This window comes from Oncorhynchus keta, chromosome 4 (assembly GCF_023373465.1).
Source record: "Oncorhynchus keta strain PuntledgeMale-10-30-2019 chromosome 4, Oket_V2, whole genome shotgun sequence".
NCBI classification, from domain to species: Eukaryota; Metazoa; Chordata; class Actinopteri; order Salmoniformes; family Salmonidae; genus Oncorhynchus; species Oncorhynchus keta.
Window position 1 is genome coordinate 52,067,799 of NC_068424.1, and position 26,168 is coordinate 52,093,966.

General features: G+C 41.5%; 4 protein-coding genes across 6 annotated transcripts in view; 1 reads left to right on the plus strand and 3 right to left on the minus strand.

Moving 5' to 3' along the window:
• Positions 1 to 244: 244 nt before the first annotated feature.
• On the minus strand, positions 245 to 3,802 carry LOC118377443 (acidic fibroblast growth factor intracellular-binding protein B). Its single transcript, XM_035764361.2, has 12 exons — positions 3,697 to 3,802; positions 3,409 to 3,550; positions 3,143 to 3,227; positions 2,822 to 3,020; positions 2,604 to 2,730; positions 2,319 to 2,419; positions 2,103 to 2,236; positions 1,846 to 1,954; positions 1,576 to 1,639; positions 1,197 to 1,283; positions 949 to 1,046; positions 245 to 587 (listed from the first exon to the last, which is right to left on the minus strand). The coding sequence occupies exons 3-12, from the start codon at positions 3,225 to 3,227 to the stop codon at positions 518 to 520; spliced, it is 1,074 nt and encodes a 357-aa protein (XP_035620254.1). The 5' UTR covers positions 3,409 to 3,550; positions 3,697 to 3,802; the 3' UTR covers positions 245 to 517.
• Positions 3,803 to 4,352: 550 nt separating this feature from the next.
• The window catches only part of LOC118377620 (sorting nexin-12), a 133,938-nt gene continuing 112,122 nt past the window's right edge, over positions 4,353 to 26,168 (minus strand). Inside the window, exon 6 of the mRNA XM_052509769.1 lies at positions 4,353 to 4,365. Within this exon, the coding sequence (XP_052365729.1) occupies positions 4,360 to 4,365 (6 nt within the window). The 3' untranslated portion in view covers positions 4,353 to 4,359. The remainder of the gene's footprint in view (positions 4,366 to 26,168) is intronic.
• On the plus strand, positions 16,055 to 20,264 carry LOC118377478 (coiled-coil domain-containing protein 85B). Its single transcript, XM_035764395.2, has one exon. It carries the CDS (start codon positions 17,269 to 17,271, stop codon positions 17,869 to 17,871), a length of 603 nt encoding a protein of 200 aa, XP_035620288.1. The 5' UTR covers positions 16,055 to 17,268; the 3' UTR covers positions 17,872 to 20,264.
• LOC118377456 (fos-related antigen 1-like) lies at positions 20,018 to 25,824 on the minus strand. 3 transcript variants are annotated; one of them, XM_035764385.1, is made up of 6 exons: positions 25,591 to 25,824; positions 25,074 to 25,288; positions 24,228 to 24,527; positions 23,544 to 23,801; positions 21,496 to 21,603; positions 20,018 to 21,319 (listed from the first exon to the last, which is right to left on the minus strand). In XM_035764385.1, exons 3-6 carry the CDS (start codon positions 24,357 to 24,359, stop codon positions 20,759 to 20,761), a joined length of 1,059 nt encoding a protein of 352 aa, XP_035620278.1. In that variant the 5' UTR covers positions 24,360 to 24,527; positions 25,074 to 25,288; positions 25,591 to 25,824; the 3' UTR covers positions 20,018 to 20,758. The 3 variants fall into 3 exon arrangements, with proteins under 3 accessions (XP_035620278.1, XP_035620270.1, XP_035620263.1); XM_035764377.1 differs by having other exon boundaries at positions 25,084 to 25,352; XM_035764370.1 differs by having other exon boundaries at positions 25,074 to 25,352.

Here is a 26,168-nt window from a genome sequence, read left to right on the forward strand (position 1 = left end):
TCATTCATCCATACTGGGGTGTATGAGATTCTAACCGCTTCCTTGGCATGTTAAAACTGTGAAAGATCTAAGCGTTATATTAAACCAAAAGGGTCCCAACACCTGCAGCTGCCGTCAGTTTTTAAATCGTAGTACTTTGCATCTGACATTGTAACACACACAAGCACTCACAACATATGCCCAAATACACACCTTATCTCATTCACAGATCTGCAATACAATCAGCACAGAGACACCGTCGGTATAAAATCAGTTGACTTTATTTACAATAAAAATGAGGTGATATACACGATGACGTCGCAAAGTAGGTCGTCAGAAGAGACAGAGGGGGAAAAAAACTGCATAACAGCATGAAGGACGGAGAAATGTGGGCACTGGCATTAGAGGAGGAAGGCATCTGACAGACAGAGCGGAGGATTTACATGATGACTGCAGACAGAAAGAGGGAAAGAAGACATGACTCCGATATAAAAGAGGACAGAAATTTCCGAGTAGATAGTTGAGCGAGGTCTACGTCTCAGTCATGGTACATTTTGAGGATGCAGCTTTTTATCACTCCCATGTACCTGTCCCACACTACCTGGTGTCTGAGAGAGAGGAGGAAGAGAGAAGAAGACAAATTCTCATTATGAGTACTGGCCAAGGTTCCTAATATGGAGCGATTCTTTGTTAATTCACTTTAAAGAGAGGCCTATGTTTTAATATGGTTGTCTGATGAATATGTCTTTGCTGAGTGTGTCGTGGTGCAGGGTTGTGTAAACCGTTAACTACATTCCAGAATGGCTGCGCTAGAAACAAGGTAACTATAGTTTGAAGAAACGTGGAGAGAGATGCAGTGACACCCACTGGTGACAACTGGGATGTGAATATGAAGAAAAACATAAAACAGCCTGTGACCTTGATGAGTGCCAGACAGCACAATATGTATAACAATTATATTATACTCACTTGAATGTGTCGAGTACGTGTGCAGAGTTAGTGTAGTGAGTGAGGTAGAGTCTCATGTCTCCTGCTGTCCATTTGTCTGACCGACACGGCTCAATGAACTGGCAGGGAGGGAGGGAGGGGGAAAGATGACATCAGTCTCATGGGCAGCAGAAATGTCTATAGACCTTATTGGCCTCGTAACCCAGAGCCAGTGTTGAATATAGAGACGAAAGATGTACTACTACACTACTAATGATTTATAAATGTACCTTTTCCACCAGATCAATGAAGAAGTCTCTGACTTCTTTTGTGTTGGTTAGTTTGGCAGCAATGTTGACAAGGCCTCTGGAGAGATTCTTTGGCAAAAATAGAGAGAGAAGTGTTTGTTTAAAATATTTATCAAATAATTAAAATCTTTTTGATACTGCAGTTTAGAAATAATTGATACTGCAGTTTAGAAATAATTAAACTCAAGTGAACTGATTGAATTAGACAACGTACGTGCACATTTGACCCCATATAACCATGGTTACCACAATTACTATTGACTGATTTACAGATTGTTGTAGTAGGCTGGACACCACCTATGAAACCTATGAAACTGGGTGATGTCCAGCCATGTTGGATAAACACAAGCATGTCACTCACCTTGAAGTTGGCTTCCATCTCATTAAATGCTTTGGTCTTCCCCCGGAGAGCCGTGCACACCAAACTGAGTGGAGCAGAGGGGACGAGAGAAAACAGGAGCAAGGGCATGAGGGACCTTACCAAAATATTATCATTCATAATAATAGAACACACATAATATGGAGAGAAATAAAAATCTTTGTGAATTCTTGACAGGAACTTAAAAAAAATTAAAAGAATCAATAACATACACATCAGGCGATCAATAACAAATCAACCACACTCTCATGCCTCTTGTGCTGGTCCAGCAGATCCCTGTCAGTGATTAAAATCTTCAGTTCTTTTAGATCTTGTAAGAACTCCTTCTCAAGATCCACGTCCATGTCTTCCACCATGTTATCTGAGAAGACAAAACTACTTCAGACCTCTGATGTTGCCATATTATATTACAGTGCTGGGATCGTATAATTGTTTGCAGAACTTCAATTATAATGCGGGTCTCATAGGGAAGCAGGACTGATTGCAGATCTGATGGACCAGGGAATCACCCAATGCTCCCACTGTCCAGTTGCTGATGAGCTGCCCTGCACAGAAGGCAAAGTCCTGGAATGTAAGATAGTGCAGCTTCTTCTTCCCCGTCTCAAAGCGATTATTGGCAAAGAAAACGATGGCAGCGTAATCCCTGAGAAGAGGAGACACAGGGGAGTTTTATAAAAAAAAACAGATAGATACAAGATTTAAATTCCACTATTTTCTACTCTTACCTGGCCAGCTTGTCAGAGAGAAGGAAGTGCTGACGAATGTTCTCCACCAGGGGTCCCTTCAGTTCCTCCACAACTTTGAATACACGCTTGAAGTTATCAAACTAGGAGAAAAAGGTGATAGTTCAGAAGTCCACATGTAGAAAAACAGTTACATTTGGCCTTAAAATTGCAGTGTCTAGAGCTCTGTAGCTCATAGAATCTGTACAGGCAGGACAGTTTCACTAATGTTACAGGTCAGAGATATAGTCATTGTTATTGGGAGAGTCCGTCTTAGGTTTTTGCTACCTGCCGCCTGCAGCTCTTCAGTGTGACACCAGTCTTTGCACTGACGTCATCAAGGTCCTTTTTGGTCCCCTTTGAGAGCTTCTTCCCAAGGACCTCTCGTACAAACACGCTATCGAAAGCATAGTACCTTTACACAGAGGAGAGACAGACAGATTAGGTGACGTTTAAGCCAGAGGAAGATAAGATATAAAGATGTGTATCAGGAGTTGGTAGAGCACCTCTCTATGAGCATGACCTGGCGATGAGGTGGGATCTGGAACAACAACTGATTGGCCAGCTTGACAGGGCTGTGTAGGAGGCGCTCACACATCTGGAAGGTTCTGTACTGGTCCATGGTGTCACTGTGCAGAACCTCAGCACTGGCCTCACACCCCTCCAATACCCCTCCCTCCATACGAACCTTCACTGCATCATTCACTGAGGATGGGGCAGAAAGGTAACAGGATTCACGGTTTACGTCATAGAGAATTTGATTAAATAACTTTGATGGATGACTGTGTCTAGTATATCTATGTGTTGGTTAATGTTGTGGCCCAAACCTGTGTAGCCATCCAGCCATAGCTGATACACTTCCTCATCCATAATGGTGGTGTTAACCACAAACACATCAAGTTCAACTGACATCTATGCAGAAACAAGAAAAATTGTTTTAATAAGCTTCAAAGTTTTCATTTAACTTGTCACAATACCTGTGGAATATCATTAACCATAACTACTGTACTAAGTTATCAAGTCAAGGTAGCTAGCTACTTGTTATATTAACTAAAGTTACATACATTATCTGACTAAACAAGAAGATACTTACCCTTTTAAATTATGGTTCCAATATTCTATATTGTTATTATACTGCAAGTTTTTTAAAACTAGGAGTAATAATCCATAGGCTGTCCAGAATTGGTAAATGAACGTTGGTTAAGGTGGCTAGCGAGTTGACCAGCGATGATCACCTAAGATAAAACAGGTGAAATATGAATTAGTATCTAAAAACATATCGGATAATAACCTCATATAAAATATAGATTTACTACAGGAGACATTTCCATGCGTTGCTAATGCTGTAGTGATGCCCTTTTAAAAAAACGACAGAAAAGACCTGTCAACAACAGACTTGCTTCCATACAGCTGAGCACTTCCGTGTTTTGTCACGCAAATGGAGTCGTAGGTCCTTCTTCTTCTTCTTCGGTGGAGTTTAACGTCGGTTGGCATCCAATATGTGCATTGCCGCCCCCAAAGGAATTATAGTGTACATCCCTTCAATGTTCCCTCAAAAAACGTCACTGAGCAAATGTTAGGTCTGCTGAGAGCAAACTTGAACGTTGTGAAAATTCTGTGCAACTTCCAGCGCACGTTTACTGTGTACCCACTTTAAATGACAGTTTTAACAGTGGCCAAGTAGGCTACTGTGTTTTTTTTATCACAATATAGGCCTAACAGAGTGGCCTAAAATAATAAACTATGGAGAAAATGCATCCCATAACAGTTTAACATGGAAATAGCTGTGCTATCATTCAGCCTACAATAGCAGCCAATGTGTGGCGTTCAATGTAGGGCTACAATCCATGAGACTTTTAAGAGAGAAAAAAACATGCAGGGCTTGACATTAAACTTTATCCACTTGTCCTTCAGACAAGGAGGTGACTAAAAATGTTTGTGTTGTTTGATGCAAGAAACCACTTTACAAACTAAAATACATTATTCACATACCATTATTACAGAGAATCAAACAAATGATTCTACCCTCTGCCTATTGGCTTATTCACGCCTGTCTCAAAATACAACACTGCCTCTTTAAGACAGAAATGTACATGTTTTGTGCTCATTGCTGACTACAAATTATCTATAACTGGGCTAATAAGTCACTAACTAGCAAAGGATATGAACAAAATGTGCACAGGTGGCTACATGCAGCTCTTGCTTTGATCTCAAAACAAGCACATTACTAAGATCACAGCTGTAAACACAGTCCAGTCCTAAGTAAATGGCACAGATTAATTTATGGCAATGGTCTATTTGCATATAGGCCTACTGCAGCTCTGATTGGTTATGCAGCACCGGTCTGTCTAGACTACCGGCTGTCATGAGCAGTAGAATCCAACTCTGATGCGTTCTGCCTACAAGAAAATCTATTGCATAGTTTGTTTTGTTTTCGGTATGTTGAATTGAAGTATCTAATTTAATCAATCACAATTGCAACAGTAAAGGGAAATGTTTACAGTGTTAACTACCTAACAGGGAAAACTATAGAAAGTTGAGTGAAGTTCAATCTTATGCTTCTCTCTGTGGGCTTCTGTGCTCTGCACGGCAGTCCTGAATGCACACACACAGCTTAGAGGGAACATTGCATCTATTACACTTTGTGATACAAAAGGGGGAACGGGAAAATAAAATACAAAATATATTTTTCATTACCTTACACATTTCACTACTTCGACCCTATCTGCCACTGCACCATGCCAAAGGCCCGGGAGAACAGAACACCACCAGTCAACACACCCTGTAACTTTTCTGAAGTCAAATCTGGTATACCCAAATACTTCTCTGCAGCTGCCACCACAACATCTATTCTCTGGGATTCACGTTCCATTTCTGTGGTACAATTGACAACCATTGCTATGAACGCTAAGAAGCCAACCTTAATGAAGCATACTGTATATCACTCATTGGCCTATCCCTCTGTGCTGGCACAGATCTACTACTCACAGGAATCCTCTCAGGATGCCTCACCCTTGACCCATCCTCCTCTACTTTCTTCACTGTCTCATCATATGACATCTTCTGCACTACTCTAGCCAGCTCAACCTGCCTCTCTCGCACTGGACAATTCTGATTCCGCCTCTACCATACGTCCTATTGGCCAACGTGCAATCATTGGAGAATAAACTGGATGAGCTCCGTTCGAGACTATCCTACCAACAGGACATTAAAAACAGTAATATCTTGTGTTTCACTGAGCCGTGGCTGAACGGCAACAAAGATAATATACAGTTGGCTGGGTTTTCCTTGCATCGGCAAGACAGAACAGCTACCTCCGGTAAGACAAGGGGTGGTGGTCTGTGTCTATTTGTCAATAACAGCTTGTGGGCAAAATCTAATATTCAAGAAGTTTTAAGGTTTTGCTCGCCTGAAGTAGAGTAAGCTGTAGACCAAACTATTTACCAAGAGTTTTCATCTAGATTTTTCGTAGCTGTCTATTTACCACCACAAACCGATGCTGGCACTAAGACGGCAGTCAACGAGCTGTATATCGCCATAAGCAAACAAGAAAATGCTCATCCAGAGGCGGCGCTGCTAGTGGCCAGGGACTTTAATGCAGGAAACTTAAATCCGCTTTACCTCATTTCTACCAGCATGTCACATGTGCAACCAGAGGGACCACCTTTTTTCCACACACAGAGATTCATACAAAGCTCTCCCTCGCCCTCCATTTGGAAAATCTGACCATAATTATATCCTCCTGATTCCTGTGTCAGAGGAGGCATTAAAAACTTCCAAAGTCTCCAGCCACCCTATTCATGGACTGTTCTCTCTGCTACCGCACAGCAAGCGGTACCGGAGCGCCAATCTCGGTCAAAAAGGCTCCTTAACAGCTTCTACCCCAAAACCATAAGACTACTGAACAGCTGATCAAATGGCTACCTGGACTATTTGCATTGACCCCCCCCTTTTTTTTACGCTGCTGCTACTCGCTGTTTATTATCTATGCATAGTCACTTTACCCATACCTACATGAACATATTACCTCAATTACCTCGACTAACCTGTACCTACGCACATTGACTTGGTACCGGTACCCCCTGTATATATAGCCTCGTTATTGTTGTTTTATTTGTGTAACTATTTTTTACTTTAGTTTATTTGGTACATTTTTTTGTTAACTATTTTCTTAAAACTGCATTGTTGGTTAAGGGCTGGTAAGTAAGCATTTCACAGTAAGGTCTACACCTATTGTATTCAGCGCATGTGACAAATACTATTTTATTTTATTTTGTTTGGCTGCTGTGATTTCAAACTTTCCATGTGTGTGGTCTTGGTCGGGAGAGATGACGGTAAGGAAGTTCAGTTAGTGTCACGCCCTGACCTTAGAGAGCCGTTTTATTTCTCTATTTGGTGAGGTCAGGGTGTGATGTGGGGTGGGCATCCTATGTTTTGTATTTCTTTGTGTTTGGCCGTGTGTGGTTCCCAATCAGAGGCAGCTGTCTATCGTTGTCTAGGATTGGGAATCATACTTGGGTAGCCTTTTTCCCCACCTATGTTGTGGGATCTTGTTTTTGTACAGCTCTTGTAGCCTACGGAACGGTCGATTTGGTTTCACGTTGTTATTTTGTTGCTGGTTCTCATTTAAATAAATATGATGACCACAAATTACGCTGCGCCTTGGTCTCCTTCAAACAACGGACGTTACAGTTAGGCTATCATTTTGCCTTTCACTTTGAGCTGTGTCTTTGGTGTAGCTACCTAAGTTCTTCGTAGATGTATACTAGCTTGTTATTGCTGTCTAACATTCACGTGGCTATAATCTACCAAGATAACATGAACTAACCTAGGCTGTTAAAGTAGCTATCATCATTGAGAGTACTGTTTGCTGTGAGCGACTGCTAGCTAACGTTATCAACTCATCTAGCTAGCTAGCTTACTAAACTATTTGTAATTTATGCTTGTGTTTGACAGCATATCACAGTTTTTAAAGCTGCTGATAGCTGCATAGGTTTATTTTATCCCAGTGCCAGAATGCCAATTGTATTGTTGTCCCGTCTGCCCCCTCCCATATAATGCCCCGAGACTATGCCCCCTCCCATATCATGCCCCGAGACTATGCCCCCTCCCATATCATGCCCCGAGACTATGCCCCCTCCCATATCATGCCCCGAGACTATGCCCCTCCCATATCATGCCCCGAGACTATGCCCCCTCCCATATCATGCCCCGAGACTATGTGAGCACATATTGAATCTCACAGATTGAAGTCTGTGCCGCATAGAGGTAAGCACATGTAGCTACAGTAATTGCGCCATAATATTTACATCTAAATCAAATGGAAAATTATGATTTCCCAGTAGGGGAGCAGTGTAAAAAAAGGGGGGGTTAATAATATTGCAGATAGCTACACACAGGCCTAGCCACATAAAGCCTACCATTAATTGGACTAGGTCATCCCCTGTCATCACATGATAACATTGTTTAATATAGACTAGCCAGGCTATTTGCATCCCCTTCCGTTAACACTTAGTGTTTAAGTTTTTGTCATTTCAGAGGGATCTGTGGATGCTGGTGGCGTCTCTGCGTCTGAAACCATTCGACATGAGAGAATGGTAAAACAGTCATATAGAGAGACCTGTCACAATAGGACCGGCCTTAAGAACCTGCAAGCTCTGGTGAAGTGTATCACGCTGCGTTGTACAAAGACCAGCCATGTGTGTGGGCAGCCTCTGTTCTCTCTGCCGGAAAGGAGCATTAGTATAGAAGAGGTGGTGATGGCACGCACAGAGGGACACACCACCATCCGCAGGCACGTTGTGGAGGGGTCCTTCCTCAGGAACTACGTGGATGTTTTGGTTATTCTGGTCATGCTGAGACGGTTCTGCTGCTACCCCTACTGGGCAAGACCACTAAACACACAGGTGTGGTAGCTGTGACTCCTGCAGAGTTGAGAGGGCATCTGATAGAGATGCTGAGGCTGGTGCTGGGCAGTGGCTCTGATGAGGAGTGTGCTGTGTGTCTGGACTGTCCTTTTGCCCTTCACCATGCACTGTGCACACAGGTCTACTGCAGACTCTGCAGTGCAGAGGTCATACGTACCAAGCAGGAGCAGACGCGGTGCCCTCTGTGCAGAGGCCAGATCAATGCCAATGAGCTGGTGGAGTTTCCTCAGGAAGAGGAGGAGGAGGAGGAGAGCAACCTCTCAGAGAACTGGAGGAGCAGCTCCAAGGTGGAGGCTGTAATGTCTAGCCTGCTCAGACTGCACAGTGAGGAGAACAGCATCAAGAGTCAGAAGCAGAATCTGGTGGAGAAGGCTTTTGGCTTCCCCAGAGAGAGGAAGACTTCATGCGTAGATGATATCCGAGCCCTCGTGGAGCTCTAGACATCTGGCTGTTAAAAATACTGTTTGAAGAAGACTGTTCTCACTGTTCTTTTGTTCTTTAATATCCTTTAAGTTCAGAGGGAATGTACACAGACACAAACACAACAAGGCCCATATTTTACAGAAGTTGTTTCTAAAATGGTATACGTGGGAATACAGTTTGTGACAAACCATGAAAAAAAGGGTGAATATCACCAGGGACCTCACAATACAATATCACGATACTTAGGTGCCTACACTATATGCATTGCAATTCTCACTATTCTATATATGGCCTATTGCGTTTCTGCGATTCAATGTTCTAAACATATTGCTCACTATATGTCTGCTGCAGGGAGACAAGAGAGCCATGAGAAAATCAGTTTTGATCAGTCATGGAAATGCAAGAAATACTGCAAAAGGCCTCTTGTGTTATTTTCTTTCTGGCTTTCATTATAGTCCTGTTGCCATGCCAAGCTAGAATTGGTACATTGTATTCTCAGAAATGTCACGTGTAGAAAAAGGGGTCTGTGAGGAGGGGTGGGTTTCTTTAGGATTCAGATTAACCCTAGATGCTTGTAATGTCCAACTGGTTTAGTCATGATGATAACATGATACCCCTCCAAGTCAAGACCTAAAGCACCTTTTGTATACTCCAAATGCCATTCTGTTTGAGCTGTACGTTGTAAGATGAATATCTCACATTAAAATGCCCTCTTTCATAATTTCATTCTGTCTTTCAAAATTGTCCTACATGATAAGTTTGGATGCTGTTCACATGGGAAACCATCAGTCCAGGCTAAACATAGTGCCAACTGTAAAGTTTGTTGGAGGAATAATGATCTGGGGCTGTTTTTCATGGTTTAGGCTAGGCCCCTTAATTCCAGTGAAGGAAATCTTAACGCTACAGCATACAATGACATTCTAGACGATCCTTTGTGGGAAAAATTTTGGGAAAACCCTTTCCTGTTTCAGCATGACAATGCCCCCATACACAATACGAGGTCCATACAGAAATGGTTTATCGAGATAGGTGTGGAAGAACTTGACTGGCCTGCACGGAGCCGTGACTTCAACCCCATCGAACACCTTTGGGAGGAATTGGAACGCCGACTGTGAGCCAGGCCTAATCGCTCAACATCAGTGCCCAACCTCACTTATGCTCTTGTGGATTAATGGAAGCAAGTCCCCGCAGCAATGTTCCAACATCTAGTGAAAAGTCTTCCCAGAAGAGTGGAGGCAGTTACAGCTTCAAAGGGGGGACCAATTCTATATTAATGCAAATGATTTAGAATGAGATGTTCGATGATCAGGTGTCAACCTATATATAAACTCAGCAAAAAAAGAAACGTCCTCTCACTGTAAACTGCATTTATTTTCAGCAAACTTAACGTGTAAATATCAGTATGAACATAACAAGATTCAACAACTGAGACATAAACTGAACCAGTTCCACAGACATGTGACTACAGAAATGGAATAATCAAAAGTAACAGTCAGTATCTGGTGTGACCACCAGCTGCATTAAGTACTGCAGTGCATCTCCTCCTCATGGACTGCACCAGATTTGCCAGTTCTTGCTGTGAGATGTTACCCTACTCTTCCACCAAGGCACCTGCAAGTTCCCGGACATTTCTGGGGGAATGGCCCTAGCCCTCACCGTCCGATTCAACAGGTCCCAGACGTGCTCAATGGGATTGAGATCTGGGCTCTTCGCTGGCTATGGCAGAACACTGACATTCCTGTCTTGCAGAAAATCATGCACAGAACAAGCAGTATGGCTGGTGGCATTGTCATGCTGGAGGGTCATGTTAGGATGAGCCTGCAGGAAGGGTACCACATGAGGGAAGAGGATGTGTTCCCTGTAACGCACACTGTTGAGATTGCCTGCAATGACAACAAGCTCAGTCCAATGATGCCGTGACACACCGCCCCAGACCATGACGGACCCTCCACCTCCAAAATCGATCCCGCACCAGAGTACAGGCCTCGGTGTAACGCTCATTCCTTCGATGATAAACGCAAATCCGACCATCATATTCCATTCAAAATCAGCCGTTTCCAGCTACAATAGTAATTTACAACATTAACAATATTTACACTGTATTTCTGATCAATTTGATGTTATTTCAATGGACAAAAAATTAGCTTTTCTTTCAAAAATAAGGACATTTTTAAGTGACCCAAAACTTTTGAACGGTAGAGTATACACATATACAGTACCAGTCAAAAGTTTGGACACACATACTCATTCAAGGGTTTTTTCTACATTGTAAAATAACAGTGAAGACATCAAAAGTATGAAATAACACATATGGAATCATGTAGTAACCAAAAAAGTGTTAAACAGATAAAAATATATTTTATATTTTAGAATCTTCAACGTAGCCACACGTTGCCTTGATAGCAGCTTTGCACACTCTTGGCATTTTCTCAACCAGCTTCATGAGGTAGTCACCTGGAAAGCATTTCAATTAACAGGTGTGACTTGTTAAAAGTTGATTTGTGGAATTTCTTTCCTAGGTAGGGGTGGTATACAGAAGATAGCCCTATTTGGTAAAAGACTAAGTCCATATTATGGCAAGAACAGCTCAAATAAGCGAAGAGAAACGACAGTCCTTCATTACTTTAAGACATGAAGGTCAGTCAATCCGGGAACATTTCAAGAACTTTGAAAGTTTCTTCAAGTGCAGTCGCAAAAATCATCAAGAGCTATGATGAAACTGGCTCTCATGAGGACCGCCACAGGAAAGGAAGACCCAGAGTTACCTCTGCTGCAGAGGATAAGTTCATTAGAGTTTACCAGCCTCAGAAATCAGCAATTAACTGCACCTCAGATTGCAGCCAAAATAAATGCTTCCCGGAGTCAAGTAACAGACACATCTCAACATCAACTGTTCATAGGAGACTGCGTGAATCAGGCCTTCATGGTCTAATTGCTGTAAAGAAACCACTACTAAAGGACACCGATAAGAAGAAGAGACTTGCTTGGTCCAAGAAACACGAGCAATTGATATTAGACCGGTTGAAATCTGTCCTTTGGTCTGATGAGTCCAAATTTGAGATTTTTGGTTCCAAACGCTGTCTTTATGAACCGTAGAGTAGTTGAACGGATGATCTCTGCATGTGTGGTTCCCACCGTGAAGCATGGAGGAGGAGGTGTGATGTGTGGGGTTGCTTGCTGGTGACACTGTCAGAGATTTATTTAGAATTCAAGGCACACTTAACCAGCATGGCTGCCACAGCATTCTTGCAGCGATACACCATCCCATCTGGTTTGCGTTTAGTGGGACTATCATTTGTTTTTCAACAGGACAATGACCTAAAACACACCTCCAGGTTGTGTAAGGGCTATTTGACCAAGAAGGAGAGTGATGGAGTACTGCAGACTTCAACCCAATTGAGATGGTTTGGGATGACATGGGCCGCAGAGTGATGGAAAAGCATTCAACAACTGCTCAGCATACAATATGTGGGAACTCCTTCAAGACTGTTGGAAAAGTATTCCTCATGAAGCTGGTTGAGAGAATGCCAAGAGTGTGTGCAAAGCTGTCATCAAGGCAAAGGGTGGTTACTTTGAAAAATCTAAAATCTAATATTTTGATATCAATATGTATAATATGTTTTGATTTGTTTAACACTTTTTTGGTTACTACATGATTCCACATGTGTTATTTGATAGTTTTGATGTCTTCACTATTGTTCTACAATGTAGAAAATAGTAAAAAATAAAGTAAAACCCTAGAATGAATAGGTGTCAAGACTTTTGACTGGTACTCTCTCTCTCTCTCTCTCTCTCTCTCTCTCTCTCTCTCTCTCTCTAGATATATATATATATATATATACACAGTGCCGTAAGAAAGTATTTGCCCCCTTTCTGATTTTCTCTATTTGTGCACATTATCAGATCTTCAACCAAACCTAATATTAGATCAAGTTTACAATTAACAAAAAAAGGTATGCTTATTTTATTTGTTTAATTAACAAAGTTATGCAACACCCAATGCTCCTGTGTGAAAAAGTCATTCACCCCTTACACTCAATAACTGGTTGTGCTACCTTTAGTTGCAATTACTGCAACTAAAAGCTTCCTGTATTAATGTTGTCCCAATCTTCCATGCAGAACTGCTTTATCTCAGCGATATTTCTGGGTTTTCAAGAATGAACTGCTCATTTCAAGTCCTGCCGCAACATCTCAATTGGGATTAGGTCTGGACTTTGACAAGGCCATTCCATAATGTCAAATTTGTGCTTGTTAACTATTTTCACTTAGGCTTGATTGTGTGTTTTGGATCATTGTCTTGCTGCATAACCCTTCAGTTCACAGACAGATGGCCTGACATTCTCCTGTAGAATTACAGTGGGGCAAAAAAGTATTTAGTCAGCCACCAATTGTGCAAGTTCTCAAACTTAAAAAGATGAGAGAGGCCTGTAATTTTCATCATAGGTACACTTCAACTATGACAGACAAAATTAGAAGAAAAAAATCCAGAAAATCACATTGTAGGATTTTTATGAATTTATTTGCAAATGATGGTGGAAAATAAGTATTTGGTCACCTACAAACAAGCAAGATTTCTGGCTCTCACAGACCTGTAGAAGAAGAAGGGCATTTGGGCATTGAAGATGAAACGTGGCTGGGTCTTTCAGCATGACAATGATCCCAAACACACCGCCCGTGGGGTCAAAAGATCACAAAAAATCCCAGAAACGGGCAACGAAGGAGTGGCTTCGTAAGAAGCATTTCAAGGTCCTGGAGTGGCCTAGCCAGTCTCCAGATCTCAACCCCATAGAAAATATTTGGAGGGAGTTGAAAGTCCGTGTTGCCCAGAAACAGCCCCAAAACATCACTACTCTAGAGGAGATCTGCATGGAGGAATGGGCCAAAATACCAGCAACAGTGTGTGAAAACCTTGTGAAGACTTACAGAAAACATTTGACCTCTGTCATTCCCAACAAAGGGTATATAACAAATTATTTAGATAAACTTTTGTTATTGACCAAATACTTATTTTCCATCATAATTTGCAAATAAATTCATAAAAAAAAAAAATCCTAATTTTGTCTGTCATAGTTGAAGTGTACATATGATGAAAATTACAGGCCTCTCTCATCTTTTTAAGTGGGAGAACTTGCACAATTGGTGGCTGACTAAATACTTTTTTGCCCCACTGTATCTGATACAGAGCAGAATTCATGGTTCCTTTTTTAAGGCAAATCGTCCATGGTCCTGAGGCAGCAAAGCATCCCCAAATCATCACACTACCAACACCATGTTTGACCGTTGATATGAGGTTCCTACTGTGGAATGCAGAGTCATCTATCCATAGAACATTCTTCCAAGAGTCTTGATGATCATCCAGGTGCTTCCAGGTGTTTTTTGGCAAACTTCAGTCAACTTTTTGGTTGAGATGGTTCCCATTATGTCTGGCGAAAACCAAACACTGCATTCCAAGGTAAGAACCTCATACCAATGGCCCTCCAACTGGTAATTACTAGTGGGAAACTCATCTATCATCCTTGAGCTCCAAGTAGGAGGTGGGAATTGTGAAGTTGTAAATACCAGTTGGATGCATTCACATGCTTTGAACTCGTTGAGAAACGCCCGATTGGCTGATGGCCAACAAGTTGTGTCAACCATAAACTAAAAGTACAGCTATCAGGCTTTTAAACAAATAATATTGTTCAAAAACCATATTAATAGATTGCTTTTAAACAATAATGTTTTGTAGTTGCATTTAACTGCTGAAAATGTTGTTATGCTGTTATCTCTGTCAGCGGTCACCATGTGGGAGATGTGTGAGAGAAGCTCAAGGATGACAGATGTATTTCCCACTAGTAACTACCAGTTGGAGGGCTGTTCAAATAGACTTTTCCCAGTTGTATGTGGTAAACATAGAGAATGATAGAGATATCATCTTTATATTTGTCCCATTATGATGTCTGTGGGTGCACGGGCAGTGCCATTGAGACCATCTCCATTTTGAAGTAGTACATTTTTCTTTTTACTACTACTTTACGAGTTGGCAAACAAACTGAAAGGGTGCATACTACCATCTAGAGTGTGTTGTTTGAATGGGTATAAAGCCATGGTTGGTGATTTACTGCCACCTACAATTATGGAATGTTTGCTCACAAGAATAATTAATTGACCGATTCCTCCTGATGACCCGGATGGAATCATGTAATCCTTCCTTCACCCACAGGACGGCACACTCAGTTGACTACTTTAAAATAGTGGTAGCCCTCAATGGCAATGTCCATGCCAAAATGGGTTTTTATCCATTTAGAGTCTTCCATGTAATTCGATGGTGGTAAATCCCCACTTCCCAATTGGTTAGGAACGCCGCATTACTCAATCAAATTATTTAAAAAGGAAAATCAGAACTGTTATTTTCCAATAATAAACACAAATAAAATAGTAAAGAGTAGAGGGCTACTATGAGGAATTGTGGTGTGTGTGTGTGTGTGTGTGTGTGTGTGTGTGTGTGTGTGTGTGTGTGTGTGTGTGTGCGCCATGCGCACTTCCCCCACAGAGATTAATCTGACTAAATCTCACCAAATCTCTCTCCTCACCCCTCCCATCCTCCTTTTGCTTCATCTGTCTGTGTCCTTGCAAAATTACAAAAGAGAAAAACTACATAGTCAACTGTCTTTTTGTTTTACACCACTCACTGCAAACCAGCTAACCCCCTCCCTCTCTCAGTTCCAGCCCTTCTGTTAGCTAACCTCACAGTGACCTGATTCTGTCCCAAGCGAACCCCAGTCCTGGCTAACACCCTATATTGTTAAGGCCTCACTGAAACAATAGAGTAGGAAGTGGAGGGCGGAAGGATAGAGCCGAATGCCGCAGCTTAAACCATAGAAAAGCCATTTGTCAAACTTTCTGTCTGTGTACACTGTAACTGTGCTACACTTCTTGTTATGCGTCAAAGTGTGATACTGATGCCTTTGTGTCATATTCTCTGCTGTGTGTGTGTGTGTGTGTGTGTGTGTGTGTGTGTGTGTGTGTGTGTGTGTGTGTGTGTGTGTGTGTGTGTGTGTGTGTGTGAGGGAGGGCCAAAGCTTGGGGGGGTGCAGAGTGCAGGAAGTCTTTAAAAATATATTAAAAAATGAATATTAAAAAAACGATAGACTAAAAAGATACTATGATATATAGCCTATTTTTTGTGTGTATTTCATAGATTAGGCCTATACATAGATTTGAACACAAATGTGATAGGCTACAGACTAAAGAAAATGAGTATGCCTATAAAAACATGCACTCAAATTGCATGTGTGATGTCATTTCTTTCCACTGGACACAATCCATAAGCTATTATTTTACCGTAAAGGAAAACCAAACGGAAAGGGAGAGGGGGAGACGGCTTCAGCAGAGGGGGCATTCCTACAGCGCCTCCTTCACAACCGCAATCAGACAACCAGATTTGAATGCTCGTAACGACATACTGTAGGATAATAGTCAGCGTTTTTTTACTTCAATGTACTGTATATTTTTATCTTCAATGTTAAGCCGAGCATATCTTCCAAAGAAGTGGTCTGTATCGATTTCGTACATTTTTATTGTGTTTATCCGTGTTGTTTTGATAAGCCTCGCCTGTGGATGATGATTTGACACTTATATTACTTTTTATGTGAGGGGAGAGTAAAAAGCACAATCCCATTATTTTGAAATGGGCGTCATTTTCTGAAATGCACAGAGTGGAGAGAAAAACCGAGTTTGAGAGAGAGGAGACATCCGTTTGATAAGTGACAGTGAAGAAGGCGGACATTGTTATCCTCCACACACCACGCAATAGGACAAGCATGAGTCTGGATTCATATTTTTTGAGTGACTTCAAAGCCTTATGGTTTGATTGTTTTTCTATGGTGAATTTCAAATGACTGCCTCTCATAGGTTCATAATCAAAAGGAATGAATGTTATGCCATGAACAAATCATTCAAACAGAGCGAATACAACATTTACTCGGACAACGAACGCAGATGCTCTGCAGCAGGTCTTTTCTGAAAAGACGTGAAGATCTCAGTGAAAGAACATTGTCATATCTTTGTCCAAGGTTTTGCGATATAGGATTACGAGCCAGCTGCAATAAAAACGAAATAACGGATTGAAGCAGCATGAAAACCTCACCCTGCCGACGGTAACCAAGGAAAAGAAACGGGAAACAGGACAGACAGTAATGCAAACTTGTTTCATAAAGGCCTCTAATCACAGATTACCATGTGAGATTTGAGAGTGATTGGTTGACATTTGATAGAACAAATATTGCCATTGTTGCTTGGTTGTGTTATAGCAATAGCGATCCTGTTCAGGGCATTTTATAGCTCATAGAAAAACGTCAATTTGATCATGTGAAACATGTGCCCTGTTCCCATTATTCATAGGCAAAGCCAAGAATTGCTGTTGGCCTACATTTGTTTCAACGGTGGGAAAGAGACAGTTGATAGTCACAATTTAGGGCAGACTAAAAAGCTTGCTTTTCATGCCCCATTGCAGAGCATCCCAGGAATTAAAGGCTACCGTTATTTTACCCTCAACTGCCTGTAACCTGTAATCAGGAAAGTCATTTTTCTCAGGTTATTGTATTACAATCAGTTAAAACAATATGGGGAGTGACAGTGAGATTTACAACAGAGAGTTGTCAAAGATGTCTGACGAGGATTTACTCGCCTGCTCTAAAGAAGAACTGGTGAGGCGACTGCGTAAAGAGGAGTCTGAAAAGATCTCTGCTCTTATCCAGCGTGGACGGCTGATAAAAGAAGTCAACAAACAATTACAAGGCCACCTGCTTGAGATCAGGGAGCTAAAAACCATCAACCAGCGTCTCCAGGAAGAAAACACAGAACTGCGCGACTTGTGCTGTTTTCTTGACGATGACCGACTAAAAGTGAATAAACTGGCCCGGGAATGGCAGCTGTTCGGTCACCACGCAGCCAAAGTGATGCGTGAGGATCTGGGCGGCTACTTGAAAAAACTGTCCGACCTAGAGCGCATGCAAGACGGATTAGTGAAGGAGAATCTGGACCTGAAAGAGCTCTGTCTGGTCCTGGAGGAGGAGTGTGTCAGCAGGAGTGACTCCAGTCCCGGTGGATCCACTGAGCTCAACCTGCCGTGCATGGTGTCCCGAGACCTGGGGGATGGAAGTTCAAGCACTGGGAGCGTTGGTAGTCCGGACCAGCTCCACCTGGTTTGCTCACCGGATGACTGAAGATGGAACAGAGCTGGATACTTCACTGATTAGTGAAAAAGCACGATACAGCGAAATATGGGTTGAGGAAATATGTTGACATTGTAGGAATATAATTGTTTACAGCATTCATTGCTAGAACACGAACTTTGTTGGGATTCTTTTAAGAAGATAGCATATTACACGAAATACAGCAACATCTCCAAAATGGCAGCCAGTCAGTTGTGCCTTCAGCACCTGCTGCTGTCCTAACGAAAACTTGAAAAATAATCCTGAAGAGAAAATAAAAATGCTTTTTCCTGGAAAGATGACAGCCCTACAGAGACATTAGACACTAAAGATCAAGAATTTTTGGAATTATAATTTCTCAATTTGTATTTATTTTTTTGACCAATCTTGTCAGAGGTTTTCCTCTTTTCGGTGATTGAGACTGTATATGGTTAACATTAGAAGGTGTTGTTGGAAGGAGGTTGAGTTAGGATGTTATCTCATGCACTGGACTGTCCTGGCACCGTATTGCACTGGACAAAGCTACCATGGGATCCCTGTAGATTCATATCTCAACACAGATTTGAGCCATACTAGTACATGATATCCAAAACCATTGAAAAAATTGAAGGGTGAGTTTTTTTTGTGAGAGACCTTTATATAACATTTAAATCATGTAGATTATGCATTCAGTCCCTCAGGTCAGGATTGGAGTGCTGTGTGTATGAAAACACAAACTAACAATGAAATTGTGTATTATCAGCGCTGTCTTGGCAGCCCTTCAGTTTTACACTGAAATTGCACGAGAGACATAGTGTGCTACAGTAATTTAGGCTGTACAATTCACTAAACATGGCACCGCTGGTTTGTGTCTTACACCTGCACCTATGAACTGAACTCACTCAGAACTGAACTGCCCAAGCAGTTCTCAACCAGCCACTTTTGTATCAACAAACTGGTAGGTCTAGACTGGAGTTTACGAGATGATGGATTTATAGATGCTGGCGACTAGGCAAGACACATTTCTTTATTATTGTTATGATTATTATAACTGCTTCACATTCTCTGTATAAGTTGCCAGTAGTCAGGATCCCAATATAACTCATGTTTTGTGGTAATTCTGTAGAGCTACTCTCTCATTGTCTTCATTAACTTGACCTATCAGTATTACTTCATTAATGAATACACATTTCTGTTTTGTGCATATAGAACATGCTCCTGGATTGGATAAGATTTGCATTTTTGGCTTTAATTGGTGGGCTGCTCGTAGTGCATTGAAGACCTTTAAATACACTGGCTGAGACACTCAATCGTGTTATGACCTTTGTGTGTGCAGGAAGGCCATTTTACATGGTGTAACGTGAGTGATTGATTGATCTCGCGATCTGTTTGTCCCAGACTGCAGTTGATTGATGTTCCTGTCCATGTCATACAGCCTGACATTGTGGATATTCATCAGATGTATTGTTGGACCTGTTTGCACAGCAAGGAGACCTGGAGTGGACAGTAACACTTTCATCAACTTAGTGAAACACAGAGAGCTCCTTTGACAGCGAGGAACACACATAGGCACTCTCTCTTCTAACCCCTATACTTATCATATGCTCTCTGGGCCCCGTGTGAGTGACTGACTCACTTCATTTGCGAGAAGTACAGTAACAAGAGAACTCTGTGTTCAGGAATCAGGGTCATGGTAAACTGTTCTCCATTTACTAGACTCATTATGATCTACTCCTCTACTTTCCTGGACTCCCTCTTACTGTAAACATGCTTTCCCATTCAATCAAACCAAGATGTCTCATTGTGACCTCATTTTCTTCTTGCTCGTTATCTTTCATACTCGGCACATCTGAAATGTTAATGTGTTCTTTTCATCTGTTTGTATATGCTAGTGATGCAGTTCTTTGCCTTTTACAAGGACAACCATAGAGGAATGGCCAGTTTGCCACTCCCTTTACTCCCCAGCATCCATTACCCCCTTCTGTAAGGTTGCTAGGCAGCAGCATCAAGCAGGATCTATTCAAAATGGAACTACTAACTAATTGGTTTAACACTAAGGAATATTCTTTAACCCTTTTGTACTATTTTAAAGCATAGAATTTGCTTGGACTTGACAATGTGATATTTGCATCGGTATATTATCAAACATACTTGATCACCACCAAATTAACATCCGTAACCTTGTCTTTATAGTCTTTTATTGCATTGCTTTGTAAGGTCGCATCAGATCGCATCAAAATGAAGGCACTGCCCACTATAAACCCACAGTCAAAAGAGAACACATTATCAAAAATATACACTACACGCTCAAATACATGTCTATATATATTCTATATTTACTCCCATGGTCCTGCCTTAGTTGTCTTAAATGTTCCCAGTTCCCAGTTTTTCATAAATTAAATAAATTCTATTGTATTAAACTACAATATGTATACATTTTTTTATATAAAGATAGCATACATGAGAAAGATTACAACTTGGCATGCATGTATGATTATCCTAAAACAAAACCAACGTGTTTATTACCATGTTGTTACAGGTAATAAAGGCCAGTGTTCATACAGAACATGTAAGGCTTCAGTAAATTGATGTGGTTCCTACATTTCAAATGCAGAAATATCACCATTATTGACAAACTGCACAAAGTTGATGCATTTTTGTTTGAACATTTGCACAATTCTACCTCTTGGGTTTTGAGCATAACACATATAGTTAGTCAGATGTTAAATGCATCAGGGAAAACAAAAAAATAGTGTAACAATACAATCCTTTAAATATGAGTCGTTTGCGTCACCATAATGCTTTGTGAGTGTCAGTGTGTTAGCTTTTGTATGTCACCCATGTCGTTGTCATAATCGTCGTCATCTTCATAACCGCCAGTGTTGTCACTCAGTCTTTTCCAACATGGAAGCCCGTTAAATCACAGTGTGAAGATGGTAGGGGAGTTTAGGGAGTGATCTGATTGGTCCCCACTGCTGCTGCTACGGCGATGGGCAATACTACAGGGCTGGGGGTTTCGAGACTGCTGGGCCACATCCTGTTGAGAGGAAGATGGCAGAGGTGGTAGAGCCTGGGATGAACTAGTGGAACTGGAGTCTAGAGAGCCAGAAGGATAACTGAAGACCAGACTAGCCATGAAAGGAGTAAGAGATGGAGTAGAAATAAGAATTGGGGTATGAAGGGACTCAGATTCTATGGGGACGGTAAAGGATGTCACAGGACGAGCAGGGATAATAATTTGGGGTCTGGGCTTCTTAATCTTTGATTGGCTCTTTACTGAGGACTGTGGTAGGTCCTCAGGCTCGATTTTAATTCCTAATGAGGGAAGCCCTGAGCTCGGGTCAGAATCCAAGTCAGAGTCCTGGATCTTGCAAATGGGACGGTGGGCCTCTATGACCAACTCTAGCTTTTCTTTCTCCTTCTGTAGTTGAGCAATCTCCTTCTGCAGATGTGACTTTTTAACTTCCAACTCGTCTGTCTCCTAAGAAAGGGAAAACGAAAGAGAAAAGGTTAGGGTTGTATTGTCAATCTATTTATTTTTTCAATTGGCACAAAACCCAGTAATTAAAACATTAAATGTGAGTGTCTTATAAACTGGTGATATTTTTTTACGTTTTGTAAATCATATGTTAATAAGCCTCTTCAAATTAAACTTACACTTTGCAGCGTGTCTGTCAGCTCACGTCGGCGGTTACGACACTTGGCAGCTGCCTGTTTGTTTCGCTCCCTCCTTATTCTGCGTCTTGCCAACTCCTCTGGGGACAACTAAAGTGAGAGAAAGACATTTGATGACTACGAAAAAAAGTACCAATAAGTTTGACAAAAATGTACTACAACTTGAAAGACATCTAGCTCAACGCAACTGAAGGGGACTGCACTAAACAGCAGATTACTAAAATGTGTCGTGAAATACTACCACCTTGTGTATAAACTGAGTCACTACATTCAAACTTTCACAATGGCATTTTGTAACATCTGAGACTTTTGTCACGCCCTTCCTCCAATTTAATTTAACATTTTGTCCAGTTATTTGTTTCTTTACATCCAATTTTTCCCGCCCCTGTATTATGATGATTCACTCAGACCCCCGTTGTGACTCCGGTATGAGTCATACGACTTGCCCCGCTGAGTCACATGATAGCCCATTTTCCATCCCATCAAGCTCAAATCAACCACACATTCTGGAAGTGTAACTGATAGCCAACGGGTATAAAAAGCATATACCCTCAAGGAAAACAAAAACTCACTACTAATAGTAGTTAAGCAATTTGATAAATTACTTTATGTGTTGCCTTCTTACATTTCGTGAACCCGCACGTCAGATATATTTAGTCTCAAAATCAAAAACAGGCTGATAAAAGCACTCATTTTCTAGCACTTAGCCTAATAAGTCACTAACGTCAAATGAGCAGCGTATCTCAAACAATTATAAAGCAGGTCAGTGTACATAGCTCTTCCAAAGTACATAGATCTAGGTGTCAACCAAAACAGATGTGGTCAACCTCTGCATCATCTGGAATTTCCAAATTTTCACCCCCCAAAAATCTAGCCCATTCAAAAGAGAGCTCTCAGGAATATTTGTTTCTGTAATTTCGTTTTCATCCTATCAGACAGATTGGTGTGTGGTAATGTCTCACTGCCATATCAGAAGTATAAGTCAGTCACCGGCACTACAGGATATTACTCACTACCGACACCGACTCAGCCATCCGTCTCGACACCTCTGTGAAGTCCCTAGTTGCCCTTTTCCATGCCCCTCTCAGTCCCAACGAAGCACTGGAATTATAAGCCTCTCTGTATCCAGTGTAGCATTATTAATAAGACAACTACACGGAAAAGGGTCTACTAGTGCAGAGCGATTAACCGAAATGTCTGTTTTTTTTTTAAAGAACTAATTGACAGAAGTCAGTTCAATTATTTGATTTCCATTTTGTTTTTCCTGTAGAGATAAATCAGATGAAGCCTGAACTGTCCGGTGTAGTAGGGAGGTGTAGTTTCCACCAGGCCAATATTCTACAGTTTAGCTCAGAAAATGTTGTAATTAACTACAATGACCATAATCCATTGTGCTCCTGCTTAAACTTGTCTGGTCTGAGCGGAGCAGACATGTAGACAGAGAAGAGAGAATGCGCGATCGAGAGGGCTAGAAAGCAGTTGCTTTGCGAGCTTGAAAATACATGATCTAAGTGATTGATAGTTGGTATTCAGCAGTCAAAGTATGCCTTATTTGGAAAACCTATTAAAATAGTGATTTTGTCAGACAGCATAGGCAGCAGAGCTCTACAGAGATGAGATGACTCAGAATTAAATAATTAAGTCATCAAATAAAACTAATATTTTATTAAAGTAAAGTTATGTGAATAAATTATGATTAATAACTGATAAGTCACGACCATCATGGGACTTTTATTAACTGGTTTATTCAGTGTTCAAGCATTCAGCCCACACAAAAACCATGAGATTTTTAAATAAATCGAACTGAAACCAAACCGACTTCAAAAAGGTACTAATCACTCAGCACTATGGCCTACTAAACTATACCTCTTCAAGGACAACCACCTCTTCGAAATGCATGTTATGATAAGTGACCTTACGATTCATCTGCATTTTGGTCAAATATCCACCGACATTCTGGCACAATACCTACCTACCTTTTGAAATAAGAGTTTCACACTCTGCTGGCTAAAGACGAAACATATTCTTACATGTTCATCGTTCCTGCGTCTCGTCGTGCTTCCAGAACTTGCCGCGGCCCTTATGACCCCTGGTCTGTAAAGGTGTGGTTGGGAAGGTGAGGGGTTGAAGGACCTCATTCCTGCTACAGGTGGGTAAGGAGGACGTGGAGGCCGCGAGGGGCCACCTGGACCGATGAGAGAGGGCTGGACCAACCACTGGAGGTCTTGGTTGGAAGTGATGTCGTTGAGACTGGGAATAAACTGACTGCCTCCTGCCACAGTGAACTTCTGAGGAGAGCAAGAGCAACAAAAAAATTATGAGAGCAAAAGAGAGCGAGATTAGCGTAAAGAGATTGACAAGCAGAAGGATTTAAAGCAAAACTATTATTTTGAACCAGATATTTGACATGGACATATGCATGTATCAGGACATAAAGGCAACAATTTTGATAGACTGAGAATCAATGTTTAAATACATCCATCACGTGTATCAAGTCAACATAAACCCACACTCAGACAATGGTAATCAGACATACACCATGGCTATGATACAATTTCTTATGTCATTATTATTCCATTACTACTCTATTATTAATATATTCTGCAATTAATACTATTAAGCAACATAACTATTGGGGGAAAAATCTAAACAAAAATTAGAATGTATTACTCTTATTAAAGTTTATCAACATAGCCCATATGTGTGCCGCCTACCTGATGTTGTTGAGTGGTTGAGGTGCTGGTGTCCTGGGATACAGCGCTCGATCCGGTGTGTGGGGAGCCAGAGTCGCTGTTGGGGTACGTAGAGCTGCCTCCGTGGCCCATGTCCCCAAAGTTCCGGTACATCTTTGATTGTAAACTTCTATCCCGATGAATGCAAAGTAATCCGGATGAGTTTTATGAAGAGCAAGCGGTGAAGTGAACGAAGCGTTCGAGTAGTGTCACGTTCACTATTCAAACATTGGGGAAACCCTACTTGTTGCGGGAAGTTGGTAGGATCTGAAAAGATGTATCCTGAAAGGGGAAGAAGGAAACTTCTAATGAAAAACTTGTTCTTGTGTATGACTAAATTCTCTCAAATAAATGTAAAATTACTCCTTACATACATGGATCATTCCAGTTGGACTGAAAAGTGTAGAGTGATCGTAGAATTATAAACGTCTAAACCAATACTATAGTTTTTCCACGCCCCTCCCAAATTACTGGAAATGGTGTTGTCTGGTTTTCGGTGTGTAACTGACCACGTGCGAATGACGTTTTTGGCCAAATATGGTGAGTTTCCTCCAGCAAGTGTTCCCGGGAATCCTCATTGCCAGTTTGGTTGTTTCAATCAAATTGTATTGGTCACATATACGTATTTAGCAGATGTAGCGAAAGGCTTGTGTTCCTAGCTCCAAGAGTGCAGTGGTATCTAACAAGTCACAACAATACACACAAATCTAAAAAATAATAATAATGGGATTAAGAAATATTTAAATATTAGGAAGAGCAATGTCTTAGTGGCATTGACTAAAATACAGTAGAAGCTGTTTTTCAGTCTCGGTCTCAGCTTTCACGCACCTGTACTGACCTCGCCTTCTGGATGATAGAGGGGTGAACAGGCCGTGGCTCGGTTGGTTGATGTCCTTCATGATATTTTTCGCCTTCCTGTGACATCGGGTGCTGTATGTGTCCCCCGGTGACGCGTTGGGCAGACCGCGCCACCCTCTGGAGAGCCCTGCGGTTGCGGTCGGTGCAGTTGCCGTCCTATGGACAGGACGCTCTAAACTGTGCACCTGTAAAAGTTCGTGAGGGTCTTAGGGGCCAATATGAATTTCTTCAGCTCCCGAACCTAGAAAACTATGGGGCAAAACAGATGGGGTTGGCTTAGATTTGTGACAACATGTAAACTATATATTGGGTCTTCAATGTTTATTGAAAACATGAAAAGACGTTTGCACAATGACCACTTGTCTCAAGTACATTGTTAGTTGTTGGTTAGCAAGCTTGCGAGTTTTAGCAGACATTAAATCAGTCAAAACACCTCAAATCAAAACGTGTTATCAAGAACAAGCTTAAACTAGTTTAAATGACTCACGTAAGATTCCCAATCCCCACATTGCAGTTTCTTGTCATTGTTGGGAGCTATCTGGCCATCCAGAATCACAACAACTCACGGACATCTGCCCAATTGAAGCGTGTGTATTGTTTTGGTGTTATTGTCAGCTAACCCATAACAGGGGCGGAAAGCACGCTCTCTGCCCCATACTTTGCATCCACTTTCTTTTTCTTGAACACATAAATCTGGGGAACACTGCCTGAAGGGGGTCAGTCAGCGGAATGACATTTTGGCTGCGTTTAGACTTGCGTTTTCACTAATTGGTCTTTTGACCAATCAGATCAGCTCTGGAAAATCTGTGATGTGATTGGTCAAAATACCAATTTATGGCAAAAATATCAGAATTTGGTTTGCCAGTGTGAACGCAAAATGTGAATTATTTCTCCATCTGTTTCAACTGTCTTTGGCAGTGTCCGTAACTTGCTGTTTTCTATGTAGTCTACTGTCAAACGCTTCTTAAATCCTAAATGTGCAGCGACTGCCACCATCTCTCTAGTAGTGGCGATATCACTGAACCGCTGCAGTCCCTGCTCTTCCCTTATGGCTCGATTGGGGTT

What these genes read in the sequence shown, in the direction of transcription:
- LOC118377443 (XM_035764361.2), bottom strand. Translation starts at nt 3,227, where the DNA reads ATGTCAGTTGAACTTGATGTGTTTGTGGTTAACACCACCATTATGGAT. An exon ending in CAGGTCATGCTCATAGAGAG is followed by an intron (nt 2,731 to 2,821) that starts GTGCTCTACCAA and finishes CTCTGTGTAAAG; the next exon opens with GTACTATGCTTTCGATAGCG. An exon ending in CTGGACAGTGGGAGCATTGG is followed by an intron (nt 1,955 to 2,102) that starts GTGATTCCCTGG and finishes TTGTCTTCTCAG; the next exon opens with ATAACATGGTGGAAGACATG.
- LOC118377456 (XM_035764385.1), bottom strand. Translation starts at nt 24,359, where the DNA reads ATGTACCGGAACTTTGGGGACATGGGCCACGGAGGCAGCTCTACGTAC. An exon ending in CAACCACTCAACAACATCAG is followed by an intron (nt 23,802 to 24,227) that starts GTAGGCGGCACA and finishes TGCTCTCCTCAG; the next exon opens with AAGTTCACTGTGGCAGGAGG. An exon ending in GACGCAGGAACGATGAACAT is followed by an intron (nt 21,604 to 23,543) that starts GTAAGAATATGT and finishes CTCTCACTTTAG; the next exon opens with TTGTCCCCAGAGGAGTTGGC.
- LOC118377478 (XM_035764395.2), top strand. Translation starts at nt 17,269, where the DNA reads ATGGGGAGTGACAGTGAGATTTACAACAGAGAGTTGTCAAAGATGTCT.